This window comes from Hermetia illucens, chromosome 7, assembly GCF_905115235.1.
Source record: "Hermetia illucens chromosome 7, iHerIll2.2.curated.20191125, whole genome shotgun sequence".
Classification (NCBI taxonomy): Eukaryota; Metazoa; Arthropoda; class Insecta; order Diptera; family Stratiomyidae; genus Hermetia; species Hermetia illucens.
In genome coordinates this window covers 9,409,326-9,436,551 of record NC_051855.1, presented here as the reverse complement: position 1 = coordinate 9,436,551, position 27,226 = coordinate 9,409,326, and the positions used below count along the sequence as shown (strand labels likewise).

The window sequence follows — 27,226 nt, the reverse complement described above, 5'->3', positions numbered from 1 at the left end:
AGACGACTCCCGCCGGTTATCCGTACCGGACCTAAAATTTCGCCTTCTTCCCATTTTTGGTGGTGCATTTTATCCCTAGCTTCCAAGTGTTGAGATAGCTTCCTTAGTGAGTAATCTGCAAGACTGCAAAGTCCTTTCACAACCGGGCTTGGGACCGGCTTCGGCGGAGTTATTATTATTATTCTTTTTGTACCGCACATTTATTTCCTTTCTTTGCTCAATAAACAAATCTGAATCTGTTTGGCGCCAATCAATTTAACAATACCTATCCATCTGGTAATATCGTATAATTCGTTCGCATGGCTGTTGCTATTCTGGCACTACTGCCGGGGTCATCCATTTACCCAGAAGTAGTCTCACGCATTCACCTATTCATAGGCAAAAACGTGCAAATCTCACCAATACGTTGGTAATCCCGGCGGCTTGTCAAATACAGCTGATCCGAGTTTCGTTATATCTCGCTCATGCTCAATGCTTTAGCACGGGTAAGGGGGAGTGCGGTGGCTCTTTAGTGTCTACCTGCGGTGGGAACAATCTGCCTTGTGGGATCCGGGCTCGACAGAGAGATTTGTGGGCTGTCAATTCGAAAGGACGGCTCGTGTGGTGTGTGCGGTGCATAGCCTGGCGTATTGCTGTTTTTGAGAGCAGTGCTGTTGGCTGTTACGGCTACGCTGGCAACTGGAATTCGATGTATTCAAGTCTGTAACTGTGAAGGAAGCTCTAGAACGCGTTTGGGTCATTTGAAGTCAGTTCGTCTGTCACGACCGTGCGTTCTGCGCTAGCAAGTGTCGTTGAAATAGTTTTCGTGTTTTTCAACGCGCCCATAATCCCGGCCTGCGCGCCTTGTGTCCTTTCCGCATAAGAAACATCCGAGAAATTGAGTGGTATGTATCCGTGTTGCTATTCCGGCTGGTTTTCCCGTATTTCCAGTTGTATTTTGCTCGTTTTCCGGGAATTATTCGGGACTTTAAGTGGTGTTTTAGTTGTGAAGCGAGTGCACTTGTCTCGCCGCGCCATTGCCCATGAGTGAGTTTCTGTGCGAGTTGCGCCCTCCAGGGCTGACGGGCGGTGCTAGGTTCGTTTAATTTCCAGCGGCAAGTTATGCCGGAGATAGCGTGATGATGTGTCTTCAGTTGGAGACACCTGACTGACAGGGGGATCCGTGGTCAGACAAAGTCTATGGACTCAGAGAGCGGGTGTGAAAGCTACAGACCCCATACAAATCCTGTGAACGCAGTACGATGCCGTAAACAGGGGTAGGGGCAAGCTGGACAACCCAAAACAAACATTACTCGAACGGCGGACGCGAAATGCACAAGGCTAAGTTCTAGGCAGTAAAGTGTGATTCGAATCGCTTCTGGCTTGATCATTAATCTAGAAATGAATTGAACGCGACCCAAGGATTATTAGACATTTCCACCTTCCACCACCCACTCCTCCAAGTTCAAATAGGGACGCCGGTGAATGGTGGAAGGATCAAAGCATTCAAACCATAAAATATGTCGTTTCTTGGCGTATTTTCAAGTTATTTGTTGGCAGAGAAAATTTTCTTGAGGTAATTGCTGGAATTATGTTTTTTGTATTGTGGGTGGAACCCAATATGGAGATTAATAGCGCTCAATAGCGAAAGTCATAAAAACAAGTGTACGAGCTTGAGTTTGTTTCACTTGAGGTTCGGGGGGGTTGTTCATTTCTTATCGGTTTATGTCGTGGGCACCGCGTTAGAAAGGGTTCTATGTACTTTTTGATTTCTTGAATATATTCGGCAATCCCTGGGTTATGGGAGAAGTTAGGGTTGGCCTTGTTGGTAATTTTGTGAATGGAACGTAGTGTATAGACAAACATTGGAGTTTGTTAGTTCAAGGACAACAGTAAACAGAGTAGAATTAATAATAATCAACGTTAGCGCAACAATCCGATGGATGAAGTGTCTTTCTTCACTTCATTCAAGACAGTATCGGTACACCACAGTATTACAGTATCCTATAGCAGGCAATGCATTGCGCTGGCCTGAGTTTATTACCTTGACTTGCCTCAGGTATTCATTCAGCGCTGAGTCGACTGGTATCCAACGTTAAATCACGATAGAAATCCCATTGCCACCAGTGAGATTTGAACCACGACCTTGTGTACGGCAACCCTGTGACCAGAGTAGCATTGAATCTCTCTAATGGAGGCTGGTAAGATAGAAAGTAAGCAGCTGATCCTATTTTAACTAAAATAGTTCATTTCTTTGCAAACGACAATTTTTAGGTACACCGGAACATAGACTAGGTTTTGTACAATCAATACTCGATAGATGTAATAATTAGGATTTATTAAATTTTAATGAATCAGTAAGAGCAAACGACTATTTACACGTTAGAGGCAGAAGAGAATCATCTCGCTTCATGTGTTTCTTTCTGCCCCTAACTCATGGCACACTTTCCTCGCTAGTCCTCTACTCCCGTAGCGAGCTCTACAAAGTGGATAGTTCCGCACCATCTATTTGTTGGCATTCGCAACATTCGAAATAAATTTCGTATGCTGCGAATCCTGCCGCGCCACATCACTCCGCCCCCAGATGAAACCTAGGGGTTTCGGCGACCGATCCCGGAACTTCGTTCACCGTCAATCCACAAAGCGGACACGACGCTGCTTCGGGGCGGACACGGGTTTCAGCCTGGACAGAGAGACCGCCTTTTTGTGTCCACCGATCTCGAGCTGGAAGAAATGTTCTCCCCGCTCGAGAACGCGGTACGGGCCCTCGTATGGATACTGCAGCGGCTTCCGGACGGCATCCGTCCTGACCAGAACGTGCGTGCACGTGTCCAGTTCCTTGGGCGAACAGGCAGGTGTGGACGAGTGTCGGGTGGGTGGTGTGGCTTTAATGCGTCGGAGATTGTCCATCAGCAGACGCACCAACCCCGACTCTGTGAGACCCGATCTCTTGTCGAAAACCGGATCGCTTGGGAGTCTCGGGTTCTCCCCGTATACTAGCTCCGCGGGGCTGGCAGCAAATTCCTCTCGGCGGGTTGTACGTAGGCCGAGTAGGACGAGAGGCAAGACTTGGGACTAGGACGGATCGTCGCGTGCTATAATGGCGGCTTTCAGCGTCCGGTGCCAACGTTCTAGCATCCCATTGGATTGCGGGTGGTATGCAGTAGTCCGCTGGCGTTTAAAACCACGGAGTTTGCCTAACTCGGAGAGAAGGGTTGACTCAAATTGCATTCCCTGGTCAGTGATGACCACTGCAGGGACGCCAAAGCGAGCTATCCACTCCCGACAGAGGGCTCGGCACATGATTGCGCCGTAATATCTTTCAGAGGTATTGCCTCAGGCCACCGCGTAAACCTGTCGATGATTGTGAGACAATACCTATAACCGTGCGAGTCTCGCAAAGGCCCTACTATGTCGAGGTGTATTGTGTGGAACCGCTTGGTAGTGCGGGGGAATGAGCCCACTTCTTTCCTTACAAGCCTCGAGACTTTACACTTCTGGCCCAGGAATTGACATCCTTATTCATAGAGGGCCAGAAGTATTTCTCGGTGACTAGCCGATTTGTTGTCCTGATGCCTGGATGCGCTAAGTTGTGAACTGCGTGGAACACTTCCTTGCGAAAGGTGGCCGGAATGTATGGCCGAGGTCCCTTTTCCGAGTCTTCGCAGCAGCGAGAGGGGTTTGAGCCGAAGATGAGCAACTCCCGAAATTTGTATTTGGGGTTGGATTTGAGGCTCTGAAGTGCTGCGTCATCCTCCTGCGCCTTGGCAATAGCCGAGAAATCGAGTGAGGCGGGGATGACAAAGCGTCAGCAACTATGTTGTCCTTGCCGGACACGTGCTTGATGTCTGACGCAAATTGGCTTATAAAGCTCAGGTGTCGAAGCTGACGAGGGGGACGCTTTGTCGGGCTTCTGTTTCAAAGCATACGTGAGAGGCTTATGGTCCGTGAACACTGTGAACGGCCTGCCTTCTAGGGAGAAATGGAAGTATTTGATGCTCAGGTACGCGGCGAGCAGTTCGCGATCGTAGGTACTGTAGTTCCGTTGAGCGGAATTCAACTGCTTCGAGAAGAAGCTCAACGGCTGCCAAACTTGATCCACTTTTTGGTGAAGGGCAGCACCTACTGCGATGTCTGAGGCATCAACAAAAACGGCTAGGGGTGCATCTTGCAGAGGGAATGCCAAGAGTGTAGCGTCGGCCAGTTGTTGACGGGATTTGTCAAACGCGCGGATAGCCTCTTCAGAGCACACGATCTCTCGTGTGTCCTTAATTTTGGGGCCAGACAAGTACGCGTTCAAAATGGACTGGTGATCGGCGGCTTTGGGCAGGAAACGACGGTAGAAGTTTAGCATGCCCAAGAACCTCCTCAACTCCCTCACTGTCTTTGGACGCGGGTAGCTTGTTATCGCTTGCACCTTGTCTGGGTCGGGTTGTATTCCTTGAGGGGAAATGAAATGGCCCAGGAATCTCACCTGTTTTTGGAGAAATTTGCATTTCTCAACGTTTAGGACTAAACCGGCCTCAAGGAGACGTTGAAAAATGCACTCGAGATGGGCTAAGTGCTCAGACTCAGTGGAAGAAGCGACCAAAACATCATCCAAATATACGAAACAGAAGTCGAGGTTTCGCAGGACTGAGTGAATGAACCTTTGAAAGGTTTGCGCCGCATTGTACAATCCGAAAGTCATTCGGGTGAACTCGAAGAGTCCAAAGGGTGTACATATTGCCGTCTTTGGAATGTCTTCAGGAGCTACTGGGATTTGGTGATAAGCCTTGTTTAAGTCCAAGTTCGAAAAGATGCGGCAATTCGCGAGGTGATGCGCAAAGTCGTGGATGAGTGGAATTGGATATCGGTCAGGAACAGTCTGTGCATTTAGCCTTCTGTAATCCCCACATGGGCGCCATTCGCCGTTTGGCTTAGGGACCATATGCAGTGGGGAAGACCAACAGCTGTTTGAGGGCCTGCAGATACCCTGTTGAACGAGTTGTTCAAACTCTTTCCGTGCAATAGCCAGTTTCTGGTATGGTAGAAGACCCACCTTCTAGAAGATCGGGGAACCAGTAGTGATAATGTGGTGCTGCACATTATGCTTCACTGGTCTTGAGAGACTACACTCGGTAGTAATCTGGCTGAACTTTTGGAGAAGTGCCCGAACACGAGAGTCGGTAATGTCTTCTAAAAGAACGGAAAGATTATTGCCTGGTTGAGATACCATTTGTCCCGACGAATTAAGGTTGGTCGTGGGGTCTATAAGGAACTTATTTTGCAAGTCCACCAGCAATCCATAGTGACACAAGAAGTCTGCGCCTAATAGGGGAAGCTGACATCCGCCAGAATGAAACGCCACGAAACTGTCCTACGCAAGCCAAGACTCACGTCCACTTGCCTATACCCGTATGTGTTTATGAGGGAGGAATTTGCTGCCGCACGTTTGAGCGGTTGTGGAAAAAGTTGACGTTGCCGAGGTACGGGAAGAACCGAAACCTCCGCACCAGTATGGATGAGGTAGTTGCGCCTCCTGAGAGGGTCGTAATTTGTTAGGCGACGTGGCGCTGCGCTCTGGGTGGCCGTCGCCAGGACCCCCCGCGGACCTAGTTTTTTGCGGAAGGCGTGAATTTGCAAGGGATAGTACACTTGGTGGCTTTATCGCCGAATCTGCGGTGGTACCAGCAAATCCCTCGGTCCGTGGACTGTTCCGACGACCTGCTACCCGAACGCCCTTTTCGAGTGGCAGACTGTGAGCGAGCTCGCGATCTGGCGCCCGAACGCCGAGCGTCCAACGTCGCCCGCATCTCGGCCACACTGGCTGTTAAAGCGGCTATCTCGCGCCTCCAGTCGCTCACCTCACCCGACGGTGGTTGAACGGCCGCCATGGTTGGCCGTACGTACACCTCCTGCACCTGGTCGGCCGTCGCTGCCAGTTCCTCCAAGGAACCGGAGACGCCAACGAGGATGGCCTGGGTGCCCTCCGGGAGCCCTTCGCAGCCAGAGCGACTTGATCAGGTCATCGCCGATCTTGCTCCCACCCAATTGCCTCATTTCGCGAAGCAATTGGCTGGGAGTTCAATCACCCAACGTTAAACCTGCCAGCAAGTGGTCTAATTTTGCCGACTGGCGCCTGATCAACTCGCTCTTGAGCTGCGTGTATGATGTCGACTTCACTACATCGGACACCAGAAGAATCGACTCTTCATCCAGGCCGACCACCGCATAATTGAAGCGGGTCGCGTCCGATGTGATTCCGGACATTTGGAACTGCGCTACCAAATGTATGAACCACAGCTCCGGGTTCCGTCGCCAAAATGGAGGAACACGCACAACGAGGGCGGTCACTTATGGGTCTGATGGGCCTGCCGCGTCTTTCTTGTCGATCAACATCTTGACTAGTAAATAGGAAACTTCTTTTCGACGCGAGTATTAAAACGAAAACGCAGTGAAACTGTTCTAACTACACGGCAGGCTGAACCTACAAATTCACGCACGTACAAAGAAATCACCACCGAAGCGGACGCTTTTCAGCGCAGACCGAAACCACTTCCCAGAACTTCGCCCAGAGAGCGGACAACCAACGATGATCCGCACCTAAAACGCCTGAACGCTGTCTCTTGCAGCGGGCATAATATTTATTGATTTTTTTTTTTTTTTTTTTTTTTTTTAATAAATAAATTCAACTAAAACAAATTAAAATTCGAACAACAAAATTAAAAAAAATACAACAATGATTCGCTGCTGCGGCGGTGAAAGTGACGACGGCTGCAGCGGCGCTGGCGGCAACGGCTTCGGTGTTGATGGTGAAGGCGGCGGCGGCGTCTCTAGTGGCTGAGACTGCTTCTCTGGTGACTGCTGCGGTGTCTTCGGCTTCTGCCTGATAGCGGTGGCTGTTGAGATGAAGTCAATTGTGGCCTTATTTGAGTTTAAGACCGCGGTTGCCAAATAATCGTTCGTTTTCTAGGTTGCTGCTGCCAATGTTGAAAGATGGTCACGCTCGTTGAACTTCTGATGCGTCGGCTCTCCGAGTGGTTCTGGATACGTGCCAAATGATGAGTTCGCTGCTGCGAGTCAGAATTGCAACAACGGTGGCGGAGTCTTCTGACAGTGTGAATAGCCGACACTTTCAATTTTCGCATTCGCCACTTGTTGAACGGCCTCAGTCACTGCAAACGAATTGCTCTCAGTTACACAAGTAATGGGATATGAGAATTTTGTTTTCCTTCATGGACAAATTCTTGCATAGGAACTAATGTGAATTTCTTTGCCTGGATTAATCCAGAGAATGTCAACTTGATCCAACTAGGAGTCACAAAACAGTCAAACAACATCGAATTCTCGGCAATGGATTTTTTTAATTTTCAGATCCGTTACTCTTTTTTTGTTACGGGGTCACCAATTTAACTAAAATAGTCCATTTCTTTGCAAACGACAATTTTTAGGTACACCGGAACATAGACTAGGTTTTTTACAATCAATACTCGATAGATGTAATAATTAGGATTTATTAAATTTTAATGAATCAGTAAGAGCAAACGACTATTTACACGTTAGAGGCAGAAGAGAATCATCTCGCTTCATGTGTTTCTTTCTGCCCCTAACTCATGGCACACTTTCCTCGCTAGTCTTCCGCTCCCGTGGCGAGTTCTGCAAAGTGGATAGTTCCGCGCCATCTATTTGCCGCGCCACACTATGCTCAAAGCTTGAAAATAAAACAAGTTGAGGAACTGAACTGCGGAACGTTGGTATCGGAATTGCAGAAAGAATTGGATTTTAAAATTACGCGAGGGACCATAATGGGTTGATGCAAATACTAGTAGCGGCAGAATAGTCCAGGAGCCAGTTGCAATGTAAGACCGGTAAAAAAGATTCGCCCTTGTTGATTCCGTATACAGTGCCGGTAAAAATGATAAGACGCATCATGTTTTTCAAGAAATCTTAAAATAATAAAACAATTCTAAGAAGCTGTGTATGCATCTCAAATAACTGGATGTAATTGCATTCTCCTGAGTAATTACCTGGGGTTTCCCTGTATAACACATCCAGTAATTAAAGAAAGTCGGATTTTAGGTAGGTAAACAAGTCGGAATACCGGAAGATCGCGCTTTAGGTATAAAGGTTTTGGGTTAATCTTATGTAAGAAATTTCAACACACATTTTTCTATCCGTATATAGCTACAAATCCAACATAATCCTTCATATTTTTCCAAACTACGAGACATACGTACATATTACAGCCAAAGATATTACGCTCCCTCCAAACAAACAAACTGCCTATTTCCGAATACTGTACACATATATGCACGTATATAAATTGGTCGTACTCATCTTTCCGATTTACTTCTTATATCTATTTGAATTAGGCACTACCCGCAAAGTTCATTAGCACACATGTCTGGTTGACAAATAACTAAAAAACTAAAAATAATTCTCTGGGACCCAATTCAGGGAGCCCATCTCTCGCGCCATAGAACCGATTGCGTTGCTCCCATAAGGAGGCGTATCCTAGTAGATATAGGGCCTCCAACATTCGCCATTAGCCGACTCAAGGCCGAGACTCCAGCTGCAGGTCTGTCCGCTGCTGCTGTGATTTGCTCGAAGAAGCTCATCTTCCAGTCAAGCAATAAACCAAGGTATTTAACCGCCGGTTTGGACACTATAGTCACTGGCCGATCGATATGGGACGGATTGTCGGAGTTCTCCTTCTGGTAGAGATGACTATTTCGGTTTTTTCCAACGCAACCGTGAGCAGTCCCATCAATATGCCAGGTCTGTTTGCGCAGTTCAGTAGTGCGTCCGGCGACAAGTACCGCAACGTCGTCTTCATAACCGAGCAGGTGCGACTCTTCGGGCATATCGAGTCTCAGCAGACTATCATAGGAACCGTTCCAGAGGTCCGGCTCTAGGATGGATCTCTGTGCTACTTCCGACATGATTTCCATCCTCTTTTGCCCCCCTAACGTCTCATAGAGCAGGGAGCGGTCTTTCAGATAATCCCTCAATATCCGTAAGAGATAACTTGGCACGTGAAATGAAATTTTTCAATGTGCCTAGCATATCTGTCCATCTTACGGAATTGAAGGCATATCTGATATCAAGCGTTATGAGAAGCTCTATTCGTCGAGATCGGCGGTTGTGTGCTTCGGCTCGATGAACCGCATCTACGACCTCCATAATAGCATCCACTGTGGATCTCCCGATTCTGAACAAGAACTGCCTTGGGGATAAATCAGAGCTCTGGGTCTTCTCTACACTTGCTGATCAGCGCGGATCTGGCCACTTTCCAGAGACAAGGAAAAATGCCCTCCTTCAAGCAAGTGTTGAAAGCCTCTAGCAGCAATTCTAGGCGTTGACCGAACACCAGTTTGTGAACTTCCGCCGGAATGCCATCAGGACCTGTGGCCTTCTTGTTTTTCATAGTGGTAACCGCTTCTTCGAGTTGTGAAAAGGGGGCAATCATCGACGCTTTCCTCGGTATTGACATCAACCCGCACAGAATGTCTGCGGAACAATGCCCGCACATTGCGGTCCATCTGGTCGGTACTCAGTAAGCAGGGCCTTCGCAGAGCCCCGATTTTCTGGGTGAGAAGCTTATAACCAAGTCCCCACGAGTCCTCGCTCACCTCATTCACATTTATTTATAGCGCTGCGGAGACTCCTTTTTGTTGGTCTATATTTCATGGCGCATGCCTCCTCATTAGCATGCAGACGTTGTGCCGAACGGCGGGGCATGGAAGCCTCATACGTCGTCGTTATCAAGTTCATCACTAAATTTACGACGGTGTCGGCTGCGACATCACCTGCTCCAAGAGCTTCAACGAACTTCCCGATGTTCAACCTCGCGACATTCCACAGGAAGGAGGAGCGTCGCTTTTGTGCTCGGCGGCAATTCATTATATACCTACATACACACATGTCTGGTTGACAAATAACTAAAAAACTAAAACAAAATAATTCTCTGGGACCCAATTCAAAAGGACTCATTTCGTTGTGGTATTGACGAATTGATATGTGATGATGACGTCATGCTGGTTGTAGAGTGCACGAAATTGACAAAAAATTGTAAAGTTTTACTCCCTATAACTTTCTTAATAATAGTTTGATTTTCTTCAAACTTAACCAAACTGTGCATTGTGTTCTTCATTACACGCATGCCAAATTTTGTACTTCTGAGATGAACATACGGGGGGTCCCGGGTAAGTTTCCAAAATGTGGAAATATACTATTATAAACTTTATTTGTGCAGATATCGGAACAGGATATATTTTGAGGCCTAGATTTCGTAGAGATGCATCACTGTGATTTTTTTCAAATTTTTCGGTTGGATAGGTTCTGAGAACGAGACCTGTTACACTTTTTGGGGGTCATATTTTGAGCCCTCATTTCCCTATGTTTTACCCAATATCAAATATTGAACCAGTTTCGAAAAGTACTAATTGAGACCTTTCATTTGATACCCCCACATGGCTACATTCTGTGAAAAAAAAATTTGCACCCTCCATTCACATGTATGGGGAGCCCCCGTTAAACGTAACACAAGATGGCGCCACTTACTGCATGTAAAGGGAACACCAGATTACATATTCTCACCAATTTTCGTGATAATCGGTCTAGCCGTTTCTGAACAAATCGAGTGTGACAGACAGACACCGTCTCGATTCACACAAAACCTTAAAAAGAGGTAGAGGGTCAAAGAGTAGTATAGGTCCCAGGGGGAAACGTGGATTGGCACCCACGAATGAGCATAAAACGGCTCTACTACCAAACCCTATCTCCACCTCCACGTGGTGACCGCTGGGAGCTCTTTCTTAACGAAGAGATACAGACGGAGAAGGATAAAGGCTAGTCTCCCGCTCCTAAAAACGGCACAAATTGTACCAATTGGTCCTCCAGGTTGGGGGTTGGGTAGGGCTGACAATCCTACACGGAAAGCAACTTGTTACGAACCCTCAGACTGGACGGATTACACAACGACGAACCCGGCAACGACAACGGAATACGATTTGCCCATTTTCTCATGGAACTTGCGCTCCCTGTATAGAGATGAAGCTGCTGAGTAGCTAGCCGATATCCTGTCCCAATATAGGGCTGATGTAACAGCGTTACAGGAGATGCGTTGGACAAGGGCCGGTTTCCTGGAGAAGAGTCACTACACCATATATTATAGTGGCCATCCAGTAAACCATGTGCTCGGAATAGGTTTCTTAGTCAGTCAGAAAATGAAACCTGCTGTTATCGGCTTTGAAAACATAGGTGAACGGCTATGCACTCTGCGCTTGCGAGGCAAGTTCAGAAATATAACCCTCATTAACGTTCACGCCCCTACAGACTACAGAGTCGGAGAAGGATACCTTCTACGAGGCAGTAGAACGAACCCTCGAAGCCTGTCCCAGAGATGGTATCAAAATCATACTTCGGGATTTTAACAGCCAAATAGGAAAGGAGTCCGTATTCAAAATACAAATGATAACGGACTGCGAATTATTCAATTAGCAGGGTCACACGAAATGGTTGTTGGAAGTACCTGGTTTCCGCGGAAAGCGGTTCACAAACATACATGGCCCTCTCCAGACGCGACCACTTTCAACCAAATTGACCACGTGTTAATCGAAGCCTTGATGAATGTCAGAACATATAGGGGGACCAATATAGACTCGGATCACTATCTCGTTGGTATGGTGCTCCGAGCTCGAATAACAACACCACCTAGAATCCCCTCTGTCAATCAGGTGAGAGTTAAAACTGAAGCCGGTCACAACACAGCCCTCCGTAACACCCGTAAGAGTGAAATGGATGCCCCAATAACCGCACTCAACAGAGGATCTGGAGATGAAGCATCAACAAATGAGATTTATCACAAACTCCGTCGAGCGGAGAAGCGACTTCACAGACGGAAGCCGGAAGGAAGCCTGGGAGAACCAACAAGTCTGTGAACTAGAAAAGTACGGGGAGCAACCACACCAGAGCCGTAAGCTTTACCAACAAGTCAGCAGGATGAAGCCTTACACACCTAGATGTTCATCCTGACAATGCAAAGAGGGAAATCTGATTTCAGACAGAATGGGCATATTGGAGCGAGTATTTTGATGAGCTACTGAACAACCAGAACATCGGCAAGTTGGAGGTCCTGCCAACTGAAGACGACGGACAAATACTGCCACCACCACCACCAAGTTTAGGAGAAACAGTCCGTGCAATTCAGGTGGTTCATCAACTTGTGCTCAAAGTGTGGGACAGCGAATCAATGCCTAACGATTGGCATTATCTCTCTCATACATAAAAAGGGAGATATCGCACAGTGCAGCAATTATAGAGGTATCACGTTGCTGAGTGCCATCTATAAGATATTCTCCTCTGTTTCGCTAGGCCGGATAGCCCCATACGCCCAGAACATCATTGGACCATACCAAAGAGGCTTCACTCCAGGCAAATCAGTAACAGATCAGATTTTCTCTCTGCGGCAAGCGATGGAAAAACTGTTGGAATATGGAAAACAGTTGCACCATCTATTCATCGACTTTAAAGCCGCCTATGATAGCATAGCCAGGGTAAAACTGTACACGGCCGTGAGAGACTTGACTAGGCTGACCCTGACCAATGTGCGAGGCCAGATAAAAGCAGCAGGACCACTCTCAAGACCATTCGACATCAACAACGGTCTACGACAAGGGGATGCCTTAACTTTAACCTGGTCGTCGAGAAAGTGATCCGTGATGCTGAGGTAAATGCAAGAGGTACGATGCTCCTTAAGTCCACCCAACTACTGGCCTATGCTGACGATATTGACATCATGGGAAGAACGACCCGAGACGTGCAAACTGCCTTCATCCAGATCGAGCAGGCGGCCATTGGGGCGAGATCTTGGGCTGCACATCAATGAAGGCAAGACAAAATATATGGTGGTAACGTCAGCACCAAAAACCAACCAACCAATAACATCAAACCGCACTGGTCAAACAGGAAGAATAAAGATGGGAGACTGCAACTTTGAGACCGTTAATAATTTCTCCTATCTAGGGTCAAAGATCAAAACCCAGAACAGCTACGACGATGAAATCCGTGCACGGCTGTTGTCAGCCAACAGCGCCTATTTCAGCTTACAAAAACTGTTCCGCTCGAAACGTCTCACCATAGGGTCAAAGCTCTTACTGTACAAGACAATGATCTTGCCAGTCCTCATGTATTCCTCGGAAACTTAGATTCTTAGCAAGAAAAATTGCGAACTCTTGGCCGCGTTCGCGAATTTTTGGCCTCCTACATGGACGATTCCGTAGCCTACATAACGACGAAATCTATGATACCATGACCGTCAAGTTGTGGATAAAATCCGGCTCAATAGGTTACGATGGGCGGGTGACTTAATCCGTATGGATGAGTATGATCCAGCTCGGAAAGTCTATGAGGACAATATCTATGGGAGGAAGAGAAGACGAACAAGACCCTGCCTGAGATGGAGCGATGGCGTAGGTCAGGACACCAGACAGCTTTTAGGGATATCGAATTTGTGGACCTCGACGCAAAACCGGTATGTCTGCAGTTCTTTATTAAGGCAGGCCTAGACCGTTTACTGTTTACAAACTGTCAATAAAAATAATTGCGGTAAAACTGCGCTGATACTCTCTTTGAAGCACCTAGTAAGGGAAATAACACTGCTAAGACCCACAACTTGGAAGGAAAACTAGTTAAAGAAATTCCGCTATCAAGAAGGGCTACGTTTATTCCCGCCCGCAGTCAACGTGTTAAGGGGTTAACTCCAGTTGTAACGTTGAAAGATATCGATTTTTTAACCCTAATTAACCCCTAATTTTATAACCCTAAGAATGTGTCCCTGAAAATCCAGTTGACCGGAATAAAATTCACTGAGATATTATAAAATAGTTAAAAGGGGAAAACCCGTTTTATAAACGATCTGAAGTTGAAACGAATTAACTGATCTTTCGATTAGATGATCCAGTTCGCCACAATTTTAGTCACTGCATTTTTTTATGGCTATATGTAACACAACTGTAATATTTTTCAATAAATACTGTAAATTACTCAATGTATGCATGATGATATAATGATCCCATAAAATAGTTTTGTTGTTTTGCTTGAAAGAAATCGTGAAAATGATCTATTTTTCAAACACAAAAGTTTTTAGAACACGTTCTCCCTGAAATGTTTGCAACGGCTGATGGAGCGTTACATTTACGAGAAATCACAAACGATGTACTCGTTGATTAACTTGCTTATATGCGGGAAAATGCCCTGGGTCTGTCGTCTATTCTTTGGTCCCTAAGATGAAGGACGCAGTTCTAAAGGGCGAGTACGCCATGGTGGGTATTCGTGGAATGTTGAACGGAGTTTCAATTGGACGCCTTTCCAAGTATTTCCGATGTGGCGAGAGAGCATGATGCCGATAATGCAAGAAGGTGTGCTATCGACACTTCTGTAGAGTATGGTGATCGACTCGCTGTTATCTTCCTTTTGTTCAGCCTTTGTCTTGTTCCTAAACGGGGTCGGCTCGTCGTGATCAGTTTCGGCATTTTATTTTATCAAATGCCTGATCTGGATGCAATCTCGAGGCTTTTAAATTCCCATCCAGCGTATTAAGTCACCGTTGCCTTTTGGTCCTTCACCATCGACTTCGATGTTCCGGCCAATCTTGGCAAGTGAATTCTCGTTAGCGCGAATGTGATCATACCATCAAAGGCGCCTCTCGCAGTTACTCCACGATTGGTGCAACCCCATATCGACCGCGGATGTCCTCATTTCGGATGTGGTCAAAATGTGTCCATTACCGCAAGACGACGTTCATTGTCTTTTATAGTCGGCCAACACTCAGAACCATAGAGGGCAACAGGATGGACGGAATAGCGGTAAATTTCAGATTTGAGTCGTTTGTTGATATGTCGATCACAAAGAACACCAGTTGTGGAACGCAATGTAAAGAGGGCGATACTTCTTACGGTGTTTCTTCATGAGTAACCGCGCAGCGTGTATTCCATCAGCAGTTTCGCAGCTCTTGACAAGTCCGACTCGATTCACAGTTATTCCAATGATTTCGCGAATACAGTTGTGCAGAATGCATTCAAAAATATTCATGGTGTGGGAAAGTAACCGGATCGGACGGTAATTTGCTTATCCTGCTGGACTACCTTTCTTTTTCCATGTTGGAACTGTGGTACTTTCTTGCCAGTCAGATTGTGTTCTATCCTCCTGAAGAACCAGATTAAAGAATTTACTGAGCCACTTTGTTGGGACCCAGCTCTTCGCTTTCCAGAACTCAGATGGGATGTCATCAGGTCATGTGGCTTTCCTCGATTTCATTCGTTTTATTGCTTCCTTGAATTCAGTTACGCTACCTGATGGAACTGATCCAAATGTCGGCAATGATTGTGGAAGTGGAGGATGAGCAAATTCTTCAGTTGAAATCTGCTCGAAGTATTCTTGTCATCTATCCGTCGCGGCTCGACAGTTGGTAAGCAAAGTACCGTTCTTGTCATTAACGCAACAGAAGTGTTCGATATCTTGTGTGCGTTCGTTTCGGCTTTCGGCAAGTCGATACATATTTCTCTCGGCATCTCGAGTGTCCAGTTTACCGTAACGATTTTTGTAATGGTCTGCTCGGGTGACAGCGACTAGTTTCATTAATTCCCGGTTGGCATTCTTATAAATATGCTAATTGGCCAGCGTTTTATCTTTACAAAGAGCACCAGTTGTGGAACGCCACTTCATCCAGGTTGCGTTTATGCGTGAAGCAATTTCATAACGCAGTTCTCCACTGGCTGATATTTTTTTTTTTTCATTTTAAAATCATTTATTTAAAAACCAGTGACTTACATTAAATACATAGCGTTTGTTGCTTATTACTAGCCTAAATGTAGCTTATGTGTCATAATTAAAAAAAAAAAAAACGGGTGGCTATTACAATGTTTGGCCTGCCCGACCTTCTCTGACATTACTTTTTTCGGTGTATTTACTTTACACATAGATCTAGACAATTCATGATTAAAAAACTGGACATATATTTCAAAAAAACTGCGCCTGCACCTAGAGCGCGAGAAGGCTTATTTACTTACTTATTCTAACTTAATCTAATCTAATAAATAATACTTAAATCTAATTCTTATAACCAATGTTTTTATAGCGCTCACAATTTCGCGCTTAACCACAATGTACTCCTTCGGCCTGTCGTCCGTCTCGTACCCGAGAAGTCTGTCCGAAAGGTAACTCTCGATGACCCGAGCCAAGTAGCTAGGAACACCCAGTTTGGCCAAAGCGCCTTTAATCCAGCCCCAGTTGGCTAAGTTAAAAGCATTTTTGACGTCCAGCATCACCAGAGTACAGCATTTGCCCATGGCCATTGCATTTCGAGCCAATTCCACGACGTTTGCTACTGCATCGACCATAGAACGGGCTCGCCGAAACCCATATTGCCGCTCTGAAAGACCACCCGCAAGCTCGACGAACGGGAGCAGCCTGTTGTATATCACCCTCTCCAACATTTTCCCCATGGTGTCTAAGAGACAAATAGGGCGATATGAAGATGGCACGCTGGGTTGTTTTTGGGGCTTCGATAGCAACACCAGCTTCTGCCTCTTCTACTGGGCGGGAAATATTCCTTCCGCCATGCACGATTCGAATGTGCTTGCGAACCACCTTGGTCTGGCCTTGACCGCCACTTTCAGAGCCTGGTTCGGAATTCCGTCCAATCCCGGAGCCTTGCTATCCCCAGTACGTCTGCAGATTTCCCGAAATTTCTCTTCGGTAACACCAGGGATCGAGAAGACGTCCTGCTGAGCTGTCAGTTGGGGTTCACTTTCATGCTGCTCCTGCTGCGCGAAAAGAGTTGTAATTGTTTGCAACAAGAGCCGTGGGCATGTCACTTGACATGCCAACCAAGGACCTGTATTCCACCATTTGTTAGCACGTCCATTTTAATATAATATAAAGGTAGTGAGGTAGAGTTTTTACTTAATTGAAACCGACTCAGTTATCTGAAAATTGTTCAAATTGACTCTGTTTTCATTTTCTCAATTTCCTTTTCAGATGGTCTACACGACAAAACATGAACGACGTATTATCAATTTGCAATAACTGATCTGGATTGAAGTACTAGAACAGAAATATAAAGCAAAAGAGCAACCAAGTATTTTGAAAAATCTGCTAAATAAGCTGACAACTTTTCAGTATTATTATCAAGGGAAAATCCATGAAATTCAATTGAGTGTTATTTCCAATCGGCCCGTTATGTATGGGTATGTGTATAAAAAATAGTTGTATTTAATAAATATTTTGAGTGAACAATCAGTTCGTTAATTAGTACGGGCGTATATATATACAAAAAAATATAATCATTCACGTGCGTGTTTACTTTTGGATTGAAAAAAGTGATATTAAAAATGAATGACCAAATTGTAACAATCAGCCTATCCGAAGCACCGAATTTAGGCGGACATTCCGAGAATAATCCGTCGATTACGCTTGGCACTAAAGCTAATTCAACGACAGTTTCGGATAGTCCAGTAACTGATCCTGGTTCTGATACTAAGGTGAGTGACTCAGATATTTTCTTTAAAGGAACATTTATTGTTATTAAGGTACGACCGCATCTATGCGGAGCGACAGTATATTCAGCGCAACTGCCGCGACCCGGCATACCCATATCTCACTAGGGCGGTACCCAACTATTAGCATCTCTATGTTTTGATCACAATATATAGCGACCCAAAAACAATATTCGACATCAGACCACTGTTGCAAATATCCTATAAAATGAAACATAAAATATTTCAGTTTTTATAAAAAAACTTTTCTGAATTACAAAAACAAAGTAAATTAACAAAAAGGAGCCATTTTAATTTCCGTAGGCCCTTCCAAAGCAAAAAAGTATTCGACATAAAATAAAAGTTTTCTCCTTTTTCTTTAGCCTTTGTCCTGTTCACAAGCGGGGCCGGCTCGTTGTGATCGGTTTCGCCGTCTCCATTACCGCAAGACGTCGTTCATTGTCTTTTATAGTCGGCCAACACAGAACCACAGAGAGCGACAGAACGGACGACATTCCGGCAAATTTTAGATTTGAGACATTCGTTGATACGTCGATCACAAAGAACCCAGTTGTAGAACGTCACTACATCCAGGTTGCATTAATGTGTGAAGCGATTTCGGAACGCAGTTCTCCACTGGCTGATGGCGTTGACCAGAGGTATTTAAATCGCTCAGTTCTGGGCAGATCACTGTCGCTGACAGTGATTGTGCCTGTTTCATGGGGATCATTATCATCATCAACGGCGCAACAACCGGTATCCGGTCTGGGCCTGCCTTAATAAGGAACTCCAGACATCCCGGTTTTGCCCCGAGGTCCACCAATTCGATATCCCTAAAAGCTGTCTGGCGTCCCGACCTACGCCATCGCTCTATTTTAGGCGGGGTTTGCCTCGTCTTCTTTTTCTACCATGGATATTGTCCCCATAGACTTTCCGGGTGGGATCACCCTCATTCATACGGAGCTTTTTTTTTTTGGAGTAGGGTAGGTGAATGCGTTTACGCACAGAGTGTTGGACTCCCGCAACAGCACGCTGGCGGACTACCAACTAAACACCTCCCTGTCATCAGAGAACTAGCCTGGAACCGTTTGACACATTACTTCGGGCTAGCCCTCCCGCTCTCCCGGCTTTGGGAGCCTTCAAGTCAGGGAATTCCTTTCACCAACGGGAGGGGAGGGGAGGAAGGGAGTTGTTAGTTCAAGGAACCCCTTACCGTCCGATCCCTCTGCCGGTCGAGTTCAATCTTCTTCGTAGTAAGAAGAGCCCGAACATAATGCGCAATACGATTCTAGCTGCCAGCGCTCTTCAGCATCTCTCTGACAATGTTGTCTGGAGAGAGCTCCACTGTGTCTGCATAAAGCTGCTGGCGGAGGCCGTTCCACCTCTCGCAAGAGAAAAAGGTGTGTTCAGCGTCATCCGCCACCCTATTGCAGAACACACAATCAGGAGATCGCGCCTCCCCAACCCTGTGCAGGTAAGACTGAAAACCTCCATGCCCACTTAGAAGTTGGGTAAGGAAGTAATCAATCTCACCGTGCTTTCTGTTCAACCACGGGTCTAATTTGTCGATGAGCCGCGCAGTCCACTTGCCCCTTGGCTCATTTTGCCAAGAAAGTTGCCACTCGTTAAGGGCGCGTTGACCTTCTTCACGGGCAACCACTTCTCTTAAGTTTTCGCTCTTACGGCGATAGATAGCTTTGCGCTCCTTGGCAAGGAGGGCAACGGGGATCACTCCCGCAATCACCATCACAGTCGGTTCGGAGACGGTGCGATAAGCAGACGCCACTCGCAAAGCTCCCCGCCTCTGCACTTGAGCGAGGCGTTTACGATGCACCTCCTTGTCAAGGGCATCAGCCCATACCTCCGCACCATAGAGAAGGACGGACTGCGTTGCTCCCATGAGGAGACGTCTCCTAGTTGATATAGGGCCGCCGACATTCGCCATTAGCCGACTCAAGGCCGCGACTCCTGCTGCAGCCCTGTCCGCGGCTGCTTTGATTTGCTCGAAGAAGCTCATCTTCGAGTCGAGCAATAAACCAAGCTATTTAATCGCTGGTTTTGACTCTATAGTCAACTCGCCGATCGATATGGGACGCAAGGTCGGGATTCTCCTTCTGGTCAGGATGACTACTTCGGTTTTTTCCAGCGCAAGGTTGAAACCGTGAGCAGTCATCCATCCGCTTACCCGTCGCATCAATATGCCAAGTCTGCTTTGCGCCTGTTCAACAGTGCGTCCGGCGACAAGTGCCGCAACGTCGTCTGCATAACCGACCAGGCGCGAGTCTCTCTTTTTTCCAGCGCAAGGTTGAAACCGTGAGCAGTCATCCATCCGCTTAACCATCGCATTAACATGCCAAGTCTGCTTTGCGCCTGTTCAACAGTGCGTCCGGCAACAAGTGCCGCAACGTCGTCTGCATAACCGACCAGGCGCGACTTTTCAGGCATATCGAGTCTCAGCAGACTATCGTAGGAAGCGTTCCAGAGGTCCGGCCCTAGAATGGATCCCTGCGCTACTCCCGATGTGATTTCCATCCTCCTTTGGCCCTCTAGCGTCTCATAGAACAGGGAGCGGTCTTTCAGATAATCCCTCAATATCCGCAAGAGATAGCTTGGCACGTGAAAGGAGTTCTCTAGTGTGCCTAGCATATCTGTCCATCTTACGGAATTGAAGGCATTTGCGACATCAAGCGTTATGAGGAGCACTATCCGTCGAGATCGGCGGCTGTGTGCTCCGGCTCGATTAAACGCATCTACGACCTCCATAACAGCATCCACTGTAGATTTCCCTGTTCTAAACCCGAACTGCCTTGCGGATAAGAATCGCTTCAGCGAGTCTACCCCTGATGAGCTTCTCGAGCACTTTTCCGGCCGTGTCAAGCGTACACAGCGGTCGGTATGCAGACGGAAGCTCCGGGTCCCCTTTACCCTTACTGATCAACGCGAGTCTGGCCACTTTCCAGCGACAAGGAAAAATGCCCTCCTTCAAGCACGCGATGAACGCTTCGAGCAGCAATTCTGGCCGTTGGCGGAACACCAGTTTGTAAACTTCCGCCGGGATTCCATCAGGACCTGGCGCCTTCCTGTTTTTCATAGTGAGAACCGCTTCTTCGAGTTCTCCCATTGTGAAAAGGGGGCAATCCACGACGCTTTTCACGCTGTTTACATCAACCCGTACAGGGTGTCTGGGGAACAATGCCCGCAAAATGCGGTCCTTCTGGTCGGTGCTCAATATGTAGGGCTTCCGCAGAGCCCCGATTTTCCGGGTGACAAGCTTATAGCCAAGTCCCCACGGGTCATCATTCACCTCATTAACAAGATTTTGCCAGCCGCGAGCTTTGCTTTTATTTATAGCGCTGCGGAGTCTCCTTTTTGCTGATCTATATTGTGCCTTTATGGCACATGCCTCCTCGTTGGCGTACAAACGGCGGAGCTTATGACACTCCTTCCGTAGGTCGGCAATTTCCGCCGTCCACCAGTACATAGAAGGCTTGTCGCGCCTGGGGCCTCTCCGGGGCATGGAAGCCTCACACGCCGTCGTTATCAGATTCATCACTGAATTTACGACGGTGTCAGCTGCGACACCACCACCCCCCGGAGTGCCCCCCAGCGCGGCCCTACCTGCTCCAAGAGCTTCGACGAACCTTCCGATGTTCACCTTCGCGACATTCCACACGCAGGAGGAACGTCGTGTTGGTGCTCGCCGGCAAGTAGCGTCAAACACTTCGAACGCAATGTACTGATGATCACTTGCCGAGAAGTCTTCTAGGACTCGCCACCCGTCCACCGATGATGCCAGAGATTCCGACGCAAAAGTGATGTTGGGAATGCTTCCTTCACAACCTGGGCGCCGAAACGTTGGCGTGGATCCGGTGTTTAAAATTACGAGCCCGGTTCTCGCCGCCATTTCCAGAATCCGTTTCCCTCTGGAGTCTGATTGAGGCATGCCCCATTCAAGAGCCCTGGCATTAAAATCACCGCCAACCAGGATTCGTCCCTCCGTGCTCGAAACTGCGTCCTCCAGAGCATCAAGCCGGCGCTGAAAGTCCGGAATCGACTCATTCGGCGTCAGGTAAACGCTAAAAAACGTTATCCCTAAACACCGGATCCAGACAAATCCGTCCCCCCGGCCTTCGGCAAGAACACGAAGTCGAACGTCGTCCCGAACCCAGATGGCAGCGGTGCCTGATAAGTCGAGATACCATGAGGACGGGTCCTTGTTTCGCTATTGCTCGCTAATCAGGACTAGATCAGCATTTACTTCCGCAGCGAACTGTGCTAGCAACTGGTGAGCGGTTGCACTCCGGTGCGGATCATGGCGTTCGCACCCTAGCCCTCTCCAATTCCGCCCTAAAGATCGGACACCGCCCCGAGCCCGCAGTGTGTGCGACGCTTTCGACAGGCGCGCCACGATCCCTGCAGAGAACACAACTCTCGCTTTCCTTGCAAGTCTTCGCTTGATGACCCGCTTGGCCGCATCTCCGGCATGCTGTCCTCCTGTCCGGACCCTTGCAAGCTGCTGACGTGTGTCCATAGTCCAGACACCTGTAGCACTTGGTGGGGACTATCCGCATTCGTACCCTGCATACTACCCATCCGATTTTGATTCTCCCGCTGCTAAGGAGTTTCCTCGCATATTGCTCGGGGACATCCACCACGGCAAGTTTTTGGCCTCGAGCATTTACAGAGGTAATACCTACCCGGGCATTGGTTACCTCTGGACATTCACGCTTTAGCGCCTCCTCTACTTCGACCTTTTCTGTGAGGCAGTCAAGATCCCGTATTTCCAGAGAGCACATGGGTTCTAGGCTGGAAACAAGAGCCTTCTCCCCCAATAGCCTCTTGACCGCTTCGGAGAACGTGCTCTTGCTGGTCGTCTTTGGGCCCAGTTCGACGAGAACTCCACCACTCCTCGTTTTCCGTATCGAAGACACCTCTGCTCCGTTCTCTTCGGGTTTCATCCTGTAGCGGATTTCACTAAGGACTTCCGCAAATGTCTTGCCTTCCGTCGGCTTAATGAGCAGAGCCGACGGTCTAGTCCTTCTTCGTTTCCTCGTTTTTTCCACTCTTGGCTTTTGGTTGGCAGCCTTCTTGTTTTTGGACAGACGTGTCTGTGGCGACGGAGTCCGTTGTTTCTTTTTATCCTTTTTCGCCTTCTTTTTTTGGGCCTTGGAGACTATTCCGATAAAGTCTCCTTCAGGCACGTCGTCCTCTTTCCGCTTTTTCCCCTGTTCACTTTGCAGAGGGCTATCTGCGGTCCGTTTGACGCAAGCAGCATTCTCAGCGGGGAGTGCGACTGTTTCTGCTCTACAATCGTCTTCCACTGCTATCCACGTGCGTCTATAAAAGGAAATGCGGTCCAGTAGTTCCTCCAGTTCCATCAGCCCGTTTTTGACGCCTTTGCTGACATTTCTCTGAAGGAACGTTGCCGACCGCATACGTTTCACCACTGCTGCGCACTTTCTGATGAGCCTTTCCTCTTCGGCTCTAGCGAGGACGGTCGAATGCACTTCCACTCGATTTGTGTCCAAATCCATCTGCTCAGGACTAGCGTTTCTCACTGAGCTTACTTCCAAAACAGGGGCACTGCAAGGTAATGGAGTTGCCATCTCCGCACGGTCAGTCGCGCCACTTGATGAGGCTTCCTCTTTATTTGGGCGCCCCGGTGTCTCATCGGGTATATCAGCCCTCGTTGCCTCTTCCACTGATCGCTGCGGTAAACGACGCATTTTTGTGCTCCGCCCAAACGCACCCAGCTCTTTCTCCTTGTCTGTTGTTTCGTCGTTTTTTTTATAATTTTCAGAATATTCCCCATGAAAAAGGTACCATACGGATTAAATGACTCCCCATCGTAACCTATTGAGCCGGATTTTCTCCACAACCGGACGGTCATGGTATCGCTCATAGATTTCGTCATTGTGTAGGCTACGGAATCGTCCATCCTCATCTAGGGGCCAAAAATTCTTCGGAGGATTCTTTTCTCGAACGCGGCCAAGAGTTTGCAATTTTTCTTGTTAAGAAGTTTCCGAGGAATATATGAGGACTGGCAAGATCATAATCTTGTACAGTAAGAGCTTTGACCCTAGGGTGAGACGTTCCGAGCAACAGTTTTTGTAAACTGAAATAGGCTGTTATCGGTTGTGATTTTCGACCCTAGATAGGGGAAATTATCAACGGTTTCAAAGTTATATTCTCCTATCCTTATTCTTCCTGTTTGACCAGTGCGGTCCGATGTTGTTGGCTGGTTCGTTTTCGGTGCTGACGTTGGCACCATATATTTTTTCTTGCCTTCATTGATGTGCAGCCCAAGATCTCGCTCCAATGGTCGCCTGCTCGATCTGGACGAAGGCAGTTTGTACGTCTCAGGTCGTTAGTCCCCTGTTGTCGATATTGTCAACATAGGCCAGTAGTTGGGTGGACTTAAAGAGGATCGTACCTCTTGCATTTACCTCAGCTCACGGATCAGTTTCTCAAGAGCCAGGTTAAAGAGGACGCATGATAGGACATCCCCTTGTCGTAGACCGTTGTTGATGTCGAATGGTCTTGAGAGTGATCCTGCTGTTTTATCTGGTCTCGCACATTGGTCAGGGTCATGCTAGTCAGTCTTATTAGTTTCGTCGGGATACTGAATTCTCTCATAACCGTGTACAGTTTTACCCTGGCTATGCTATCATAGGCGGCTTTAAAGTCGATGAACAGATGGTGCATTTGCCTTTTGCAGGTGTCGCGGAGGGTTGTGTTGTGGATGGCTTCAGTATTCACTCTCACCTGATTGTAAGAGGGGATTCTAGGAGGTATTCTCATTCGAGCCCGGAGCACCATGCCAACGAGATATTGATCCGAGTCTATATTGGCCCCCCTATATGCTCTGACATTCATCAAGGCTGAGAGGTGTCGGCGTTCGATCAACACGTGATCAATTTGGTTGAAAGTGGTCCCGTCTGGAGAGGCCCACGTATGCTCGTGGACCGTTTTCCGCGCATCGAGGTGTATAAGGCTTCATTCTGCTGACTTGTTGGTAAAACTTCCGCGTCTGGTGCGGTTGCTCCCTGTACTTTTTAGTTCACAGACTTGTTGGTTCTCCCAGGCTTCCTTTTTCCGTCTGTGAAGTCGCTTCTCCGCTCGACGGAGTTCATGATAAGTCTCTGCGCGTGCCCGCGTTAATTGAGAATGCAACATTACTAGGTATGCGGCATTCTTCCGTTCCGTTGCTAGCTTACATTAATCGTAAAACCAGCCGTTCCGACTCCTTTTGCGGCTGGGGCCAAGTATGTTTGTGGCCGTACCAATGATAACGTTCTTCAGGTGGTTGTGAAGATCATTTGTTGATGCTTCATCTCCAGATCCTCTGTTGACTGCGATTATTGGGGCATCCATTTCCTTCTTATAGGTGTTGCGAAGGGTTGCGTTGTGGATGGCTTCAGTGCTTACTCTCACCTGATTGTCAGAGGGGATTCTGGGTGGTGTTGTTATTCGAGCTCGGAACACCATGCCAACGAGATAGTGATCCGAGTCTATATTGGCCCCCCAATATGTTCCGACATCATCAATTTGGTTGAAAGTGGTTCCGTCTGTTTGTGGACCGCTTTCCGCGCAAACCAGGTACTTCCAACAACCGTTTCGTGTGATGCTGCTAACTGGATAATGCGCAATCCGTTATCATTGGTATCCCTATGTAAGCTATGGGCCTGAATATGGGCTCCTTCCCTATTTGGCTGCTAAAATCCCCAAGTATGATTTTGGTATCATATCTGGGACAGGCTTTGGAGGCTTTGTTCTACTGCCTCGTAGAAGGTATCCTCCGAATCTGCAGTCTCCTCTGTAGGGGCGTGAACGTGAACGTCGATTCAAAACACTTCTCCCAGCGAGATTCAAGAGCCTTTATGCCAGTTTCGTAGAAGTCCCAACTGTCGGGTGTTGATAAATTCGTCGAAGGCAATTTTGACAGCCTCTTCGTCCCTGAATTGTTTTTCCGTCAAAAATGATCCAAATGCTTAAAAAAGTGATAGTCGGTTGGCGAAAGGTCCGGTGAATATGGTGGATGAGGCAGACTCTCATACTGCAATTCGTTCAACTTTTGAACCGTTGTTCTGGAAACGTGAGGTCGTGCATTGTCGTGAAGGAGTATCACACCATCTTTGTTGGCTAATCTCAGCCTTTGAATTTTCAATTTTTGATGGATGTCCTCGAGTTGGGCGCAGTATTTCTGTGCATTTATCGTTTCTCCAGGTGCCAAAAAAGAATAGTGGATAACTCCAGCTGTAGCCTACCAAACAGTCACCAATACCTTCTTCGGATGGAGGCTCTGTTTCGGCATATGCTTCGGTGGCTCATCAGCATCTAGCCTGTGTGCTGATCAGCGATGATTGCCGTATAATATCCACTTTTCATCACATGCCGGTATTCTGTCCAAAAAGGGATTGCTTCTGTTACGGGAGAGTAAAGAACTGTAAATGTCCATTCGAAGCGCCATGTTTTGCTCCGTAAGGGGATGCGGAACCCATTTATAACTCCAGCTGTAGACCACCAAACAGTCACCAATACCTTCTTCGGATGGAGGCTCTGTTTCGGCATATGCTTCGGTGGCTCATCTGCATCTAGCCATTGTGCTGATTGGGGACGATTGTCTTTTTCACCTTTCCAAGTTATTGCAAGTGCCGGGAAACTGTCGAATAGTGTACGCCTATTTCTCTGCAATGCCCCTCACAGACTGACGTGTGTCGGATTCGACTAGCAAACGCAGCTCGTCGTTGTCAATCGATGGTCCTGGATGTCCACGTGGCTCACTTTGAAGGTTTACTTCGCCTAACTGGAATTTTTCGAACCACCGCTGTGTGGTTCGTTCGGCTACCGTATCAGCTCCAAATGCGCTGCTAATGTTCTTGGTCGACTCCACCGCTTTCTGACCGAGTTTGAACTCATACAGAGAAAGTATTCGTTCTTGGCTCTTTTCTGCGACTGCGTATGTTGGAGTAAAACTGGACGAGGTTATTTTCATGGGTTTGACATTTGATGAGGAATTTGGCTAGTGAGGTGAGGAGGATTTGGTCTATGCGGGAGCACTTTACCTCGTCATGGACAGCTTGGTTGGAGTGGATATTAGACTGGGAAAGGGAGAGGCGGAAGAATCTTCTTTCACGTACCCGAAGACGCTCCATTTGAGCTGAGGAGCTGCTTATAGCAGCAGATTTTTACTTTGGGGAGGATGGCGGAGACTTTCTAAGGATGGGCCATAGCGTTTTTAGGCCTGTTAGGTTCTTTGAAAGGATGGAGTTTACCTGGGGCACGGGTGACAGGCGAGAGTTCATGGTTATTCCCAGGTATTTAGTGGATTGGACGGAGGGAATGGTGGATGTTCCGATTTTGATTGTGAGGTTGCGGGTGTCGGCTAGCATCTTGCGGGTAAAGGTGGCTCTACCGCGGAAGACAATGGCTTCGCATTTACTGGGGTTGAGGAGGAGTTTCCAGGATTGGAGGAATTTGTTGAGGGTTAAGATTGTGGGGATGCGGTTTTGGGCGGATTGTATGTTTCGGGACGAGGTGTAAAGGATCACGTCGTCCGCGTATTGGATGGTTTTGACCATTTGTGGAGAGTTGGAGCGGTATATCGGCGGTGTATAAGGAGAATAGGGTTGCTGACAGAACTGAGCCTTGGGGGATGCCTGCAGGAGGACTGTACGGGTCGGATAGGGTATCGTGGATACGGACTAGGGATTGGCGATCGGGCAGGT

At 47.6% G+C, this 27,226-nt stretch overlaps 1 protein-coding gene across 4 annotated transcripts in view; it reads left to right on the top strand.

Annotated features, from left to right (window-relative positions):
• The first annotated feature begins 531 nt into the window (after window positions 1–531).
• LOC119660791 (adenosylhomocysteinase-like 1) overlaps window positions 532–27,226 on the top strand; it is a 66,585-nt gene continuing 39,890 nt past the window's right edge. For 2 of the 4 annotated variants that reach the window (XM_038069598.1, XM_038069594.1), the window contains exons 1-2: window positions 533–884; window positions 17,002–17,504. In XM_038069598.1, the coding sequence (XP_037925526.1) occupies window positions 17,355–17,504 (150 nt within the window). In that variant the 5' untranslated portion in view covers window positions 533–884; window positions 17,002–17,354. Of the gene's footprint in view, window positions 885–924; window positions 1,556–17,001; window positions 17,505–27,226 lie in introns of those variants that run through there. The other 2 variants (XM_038069597.1, XM_038069595.1) reach the window with 2 other exon arrangements.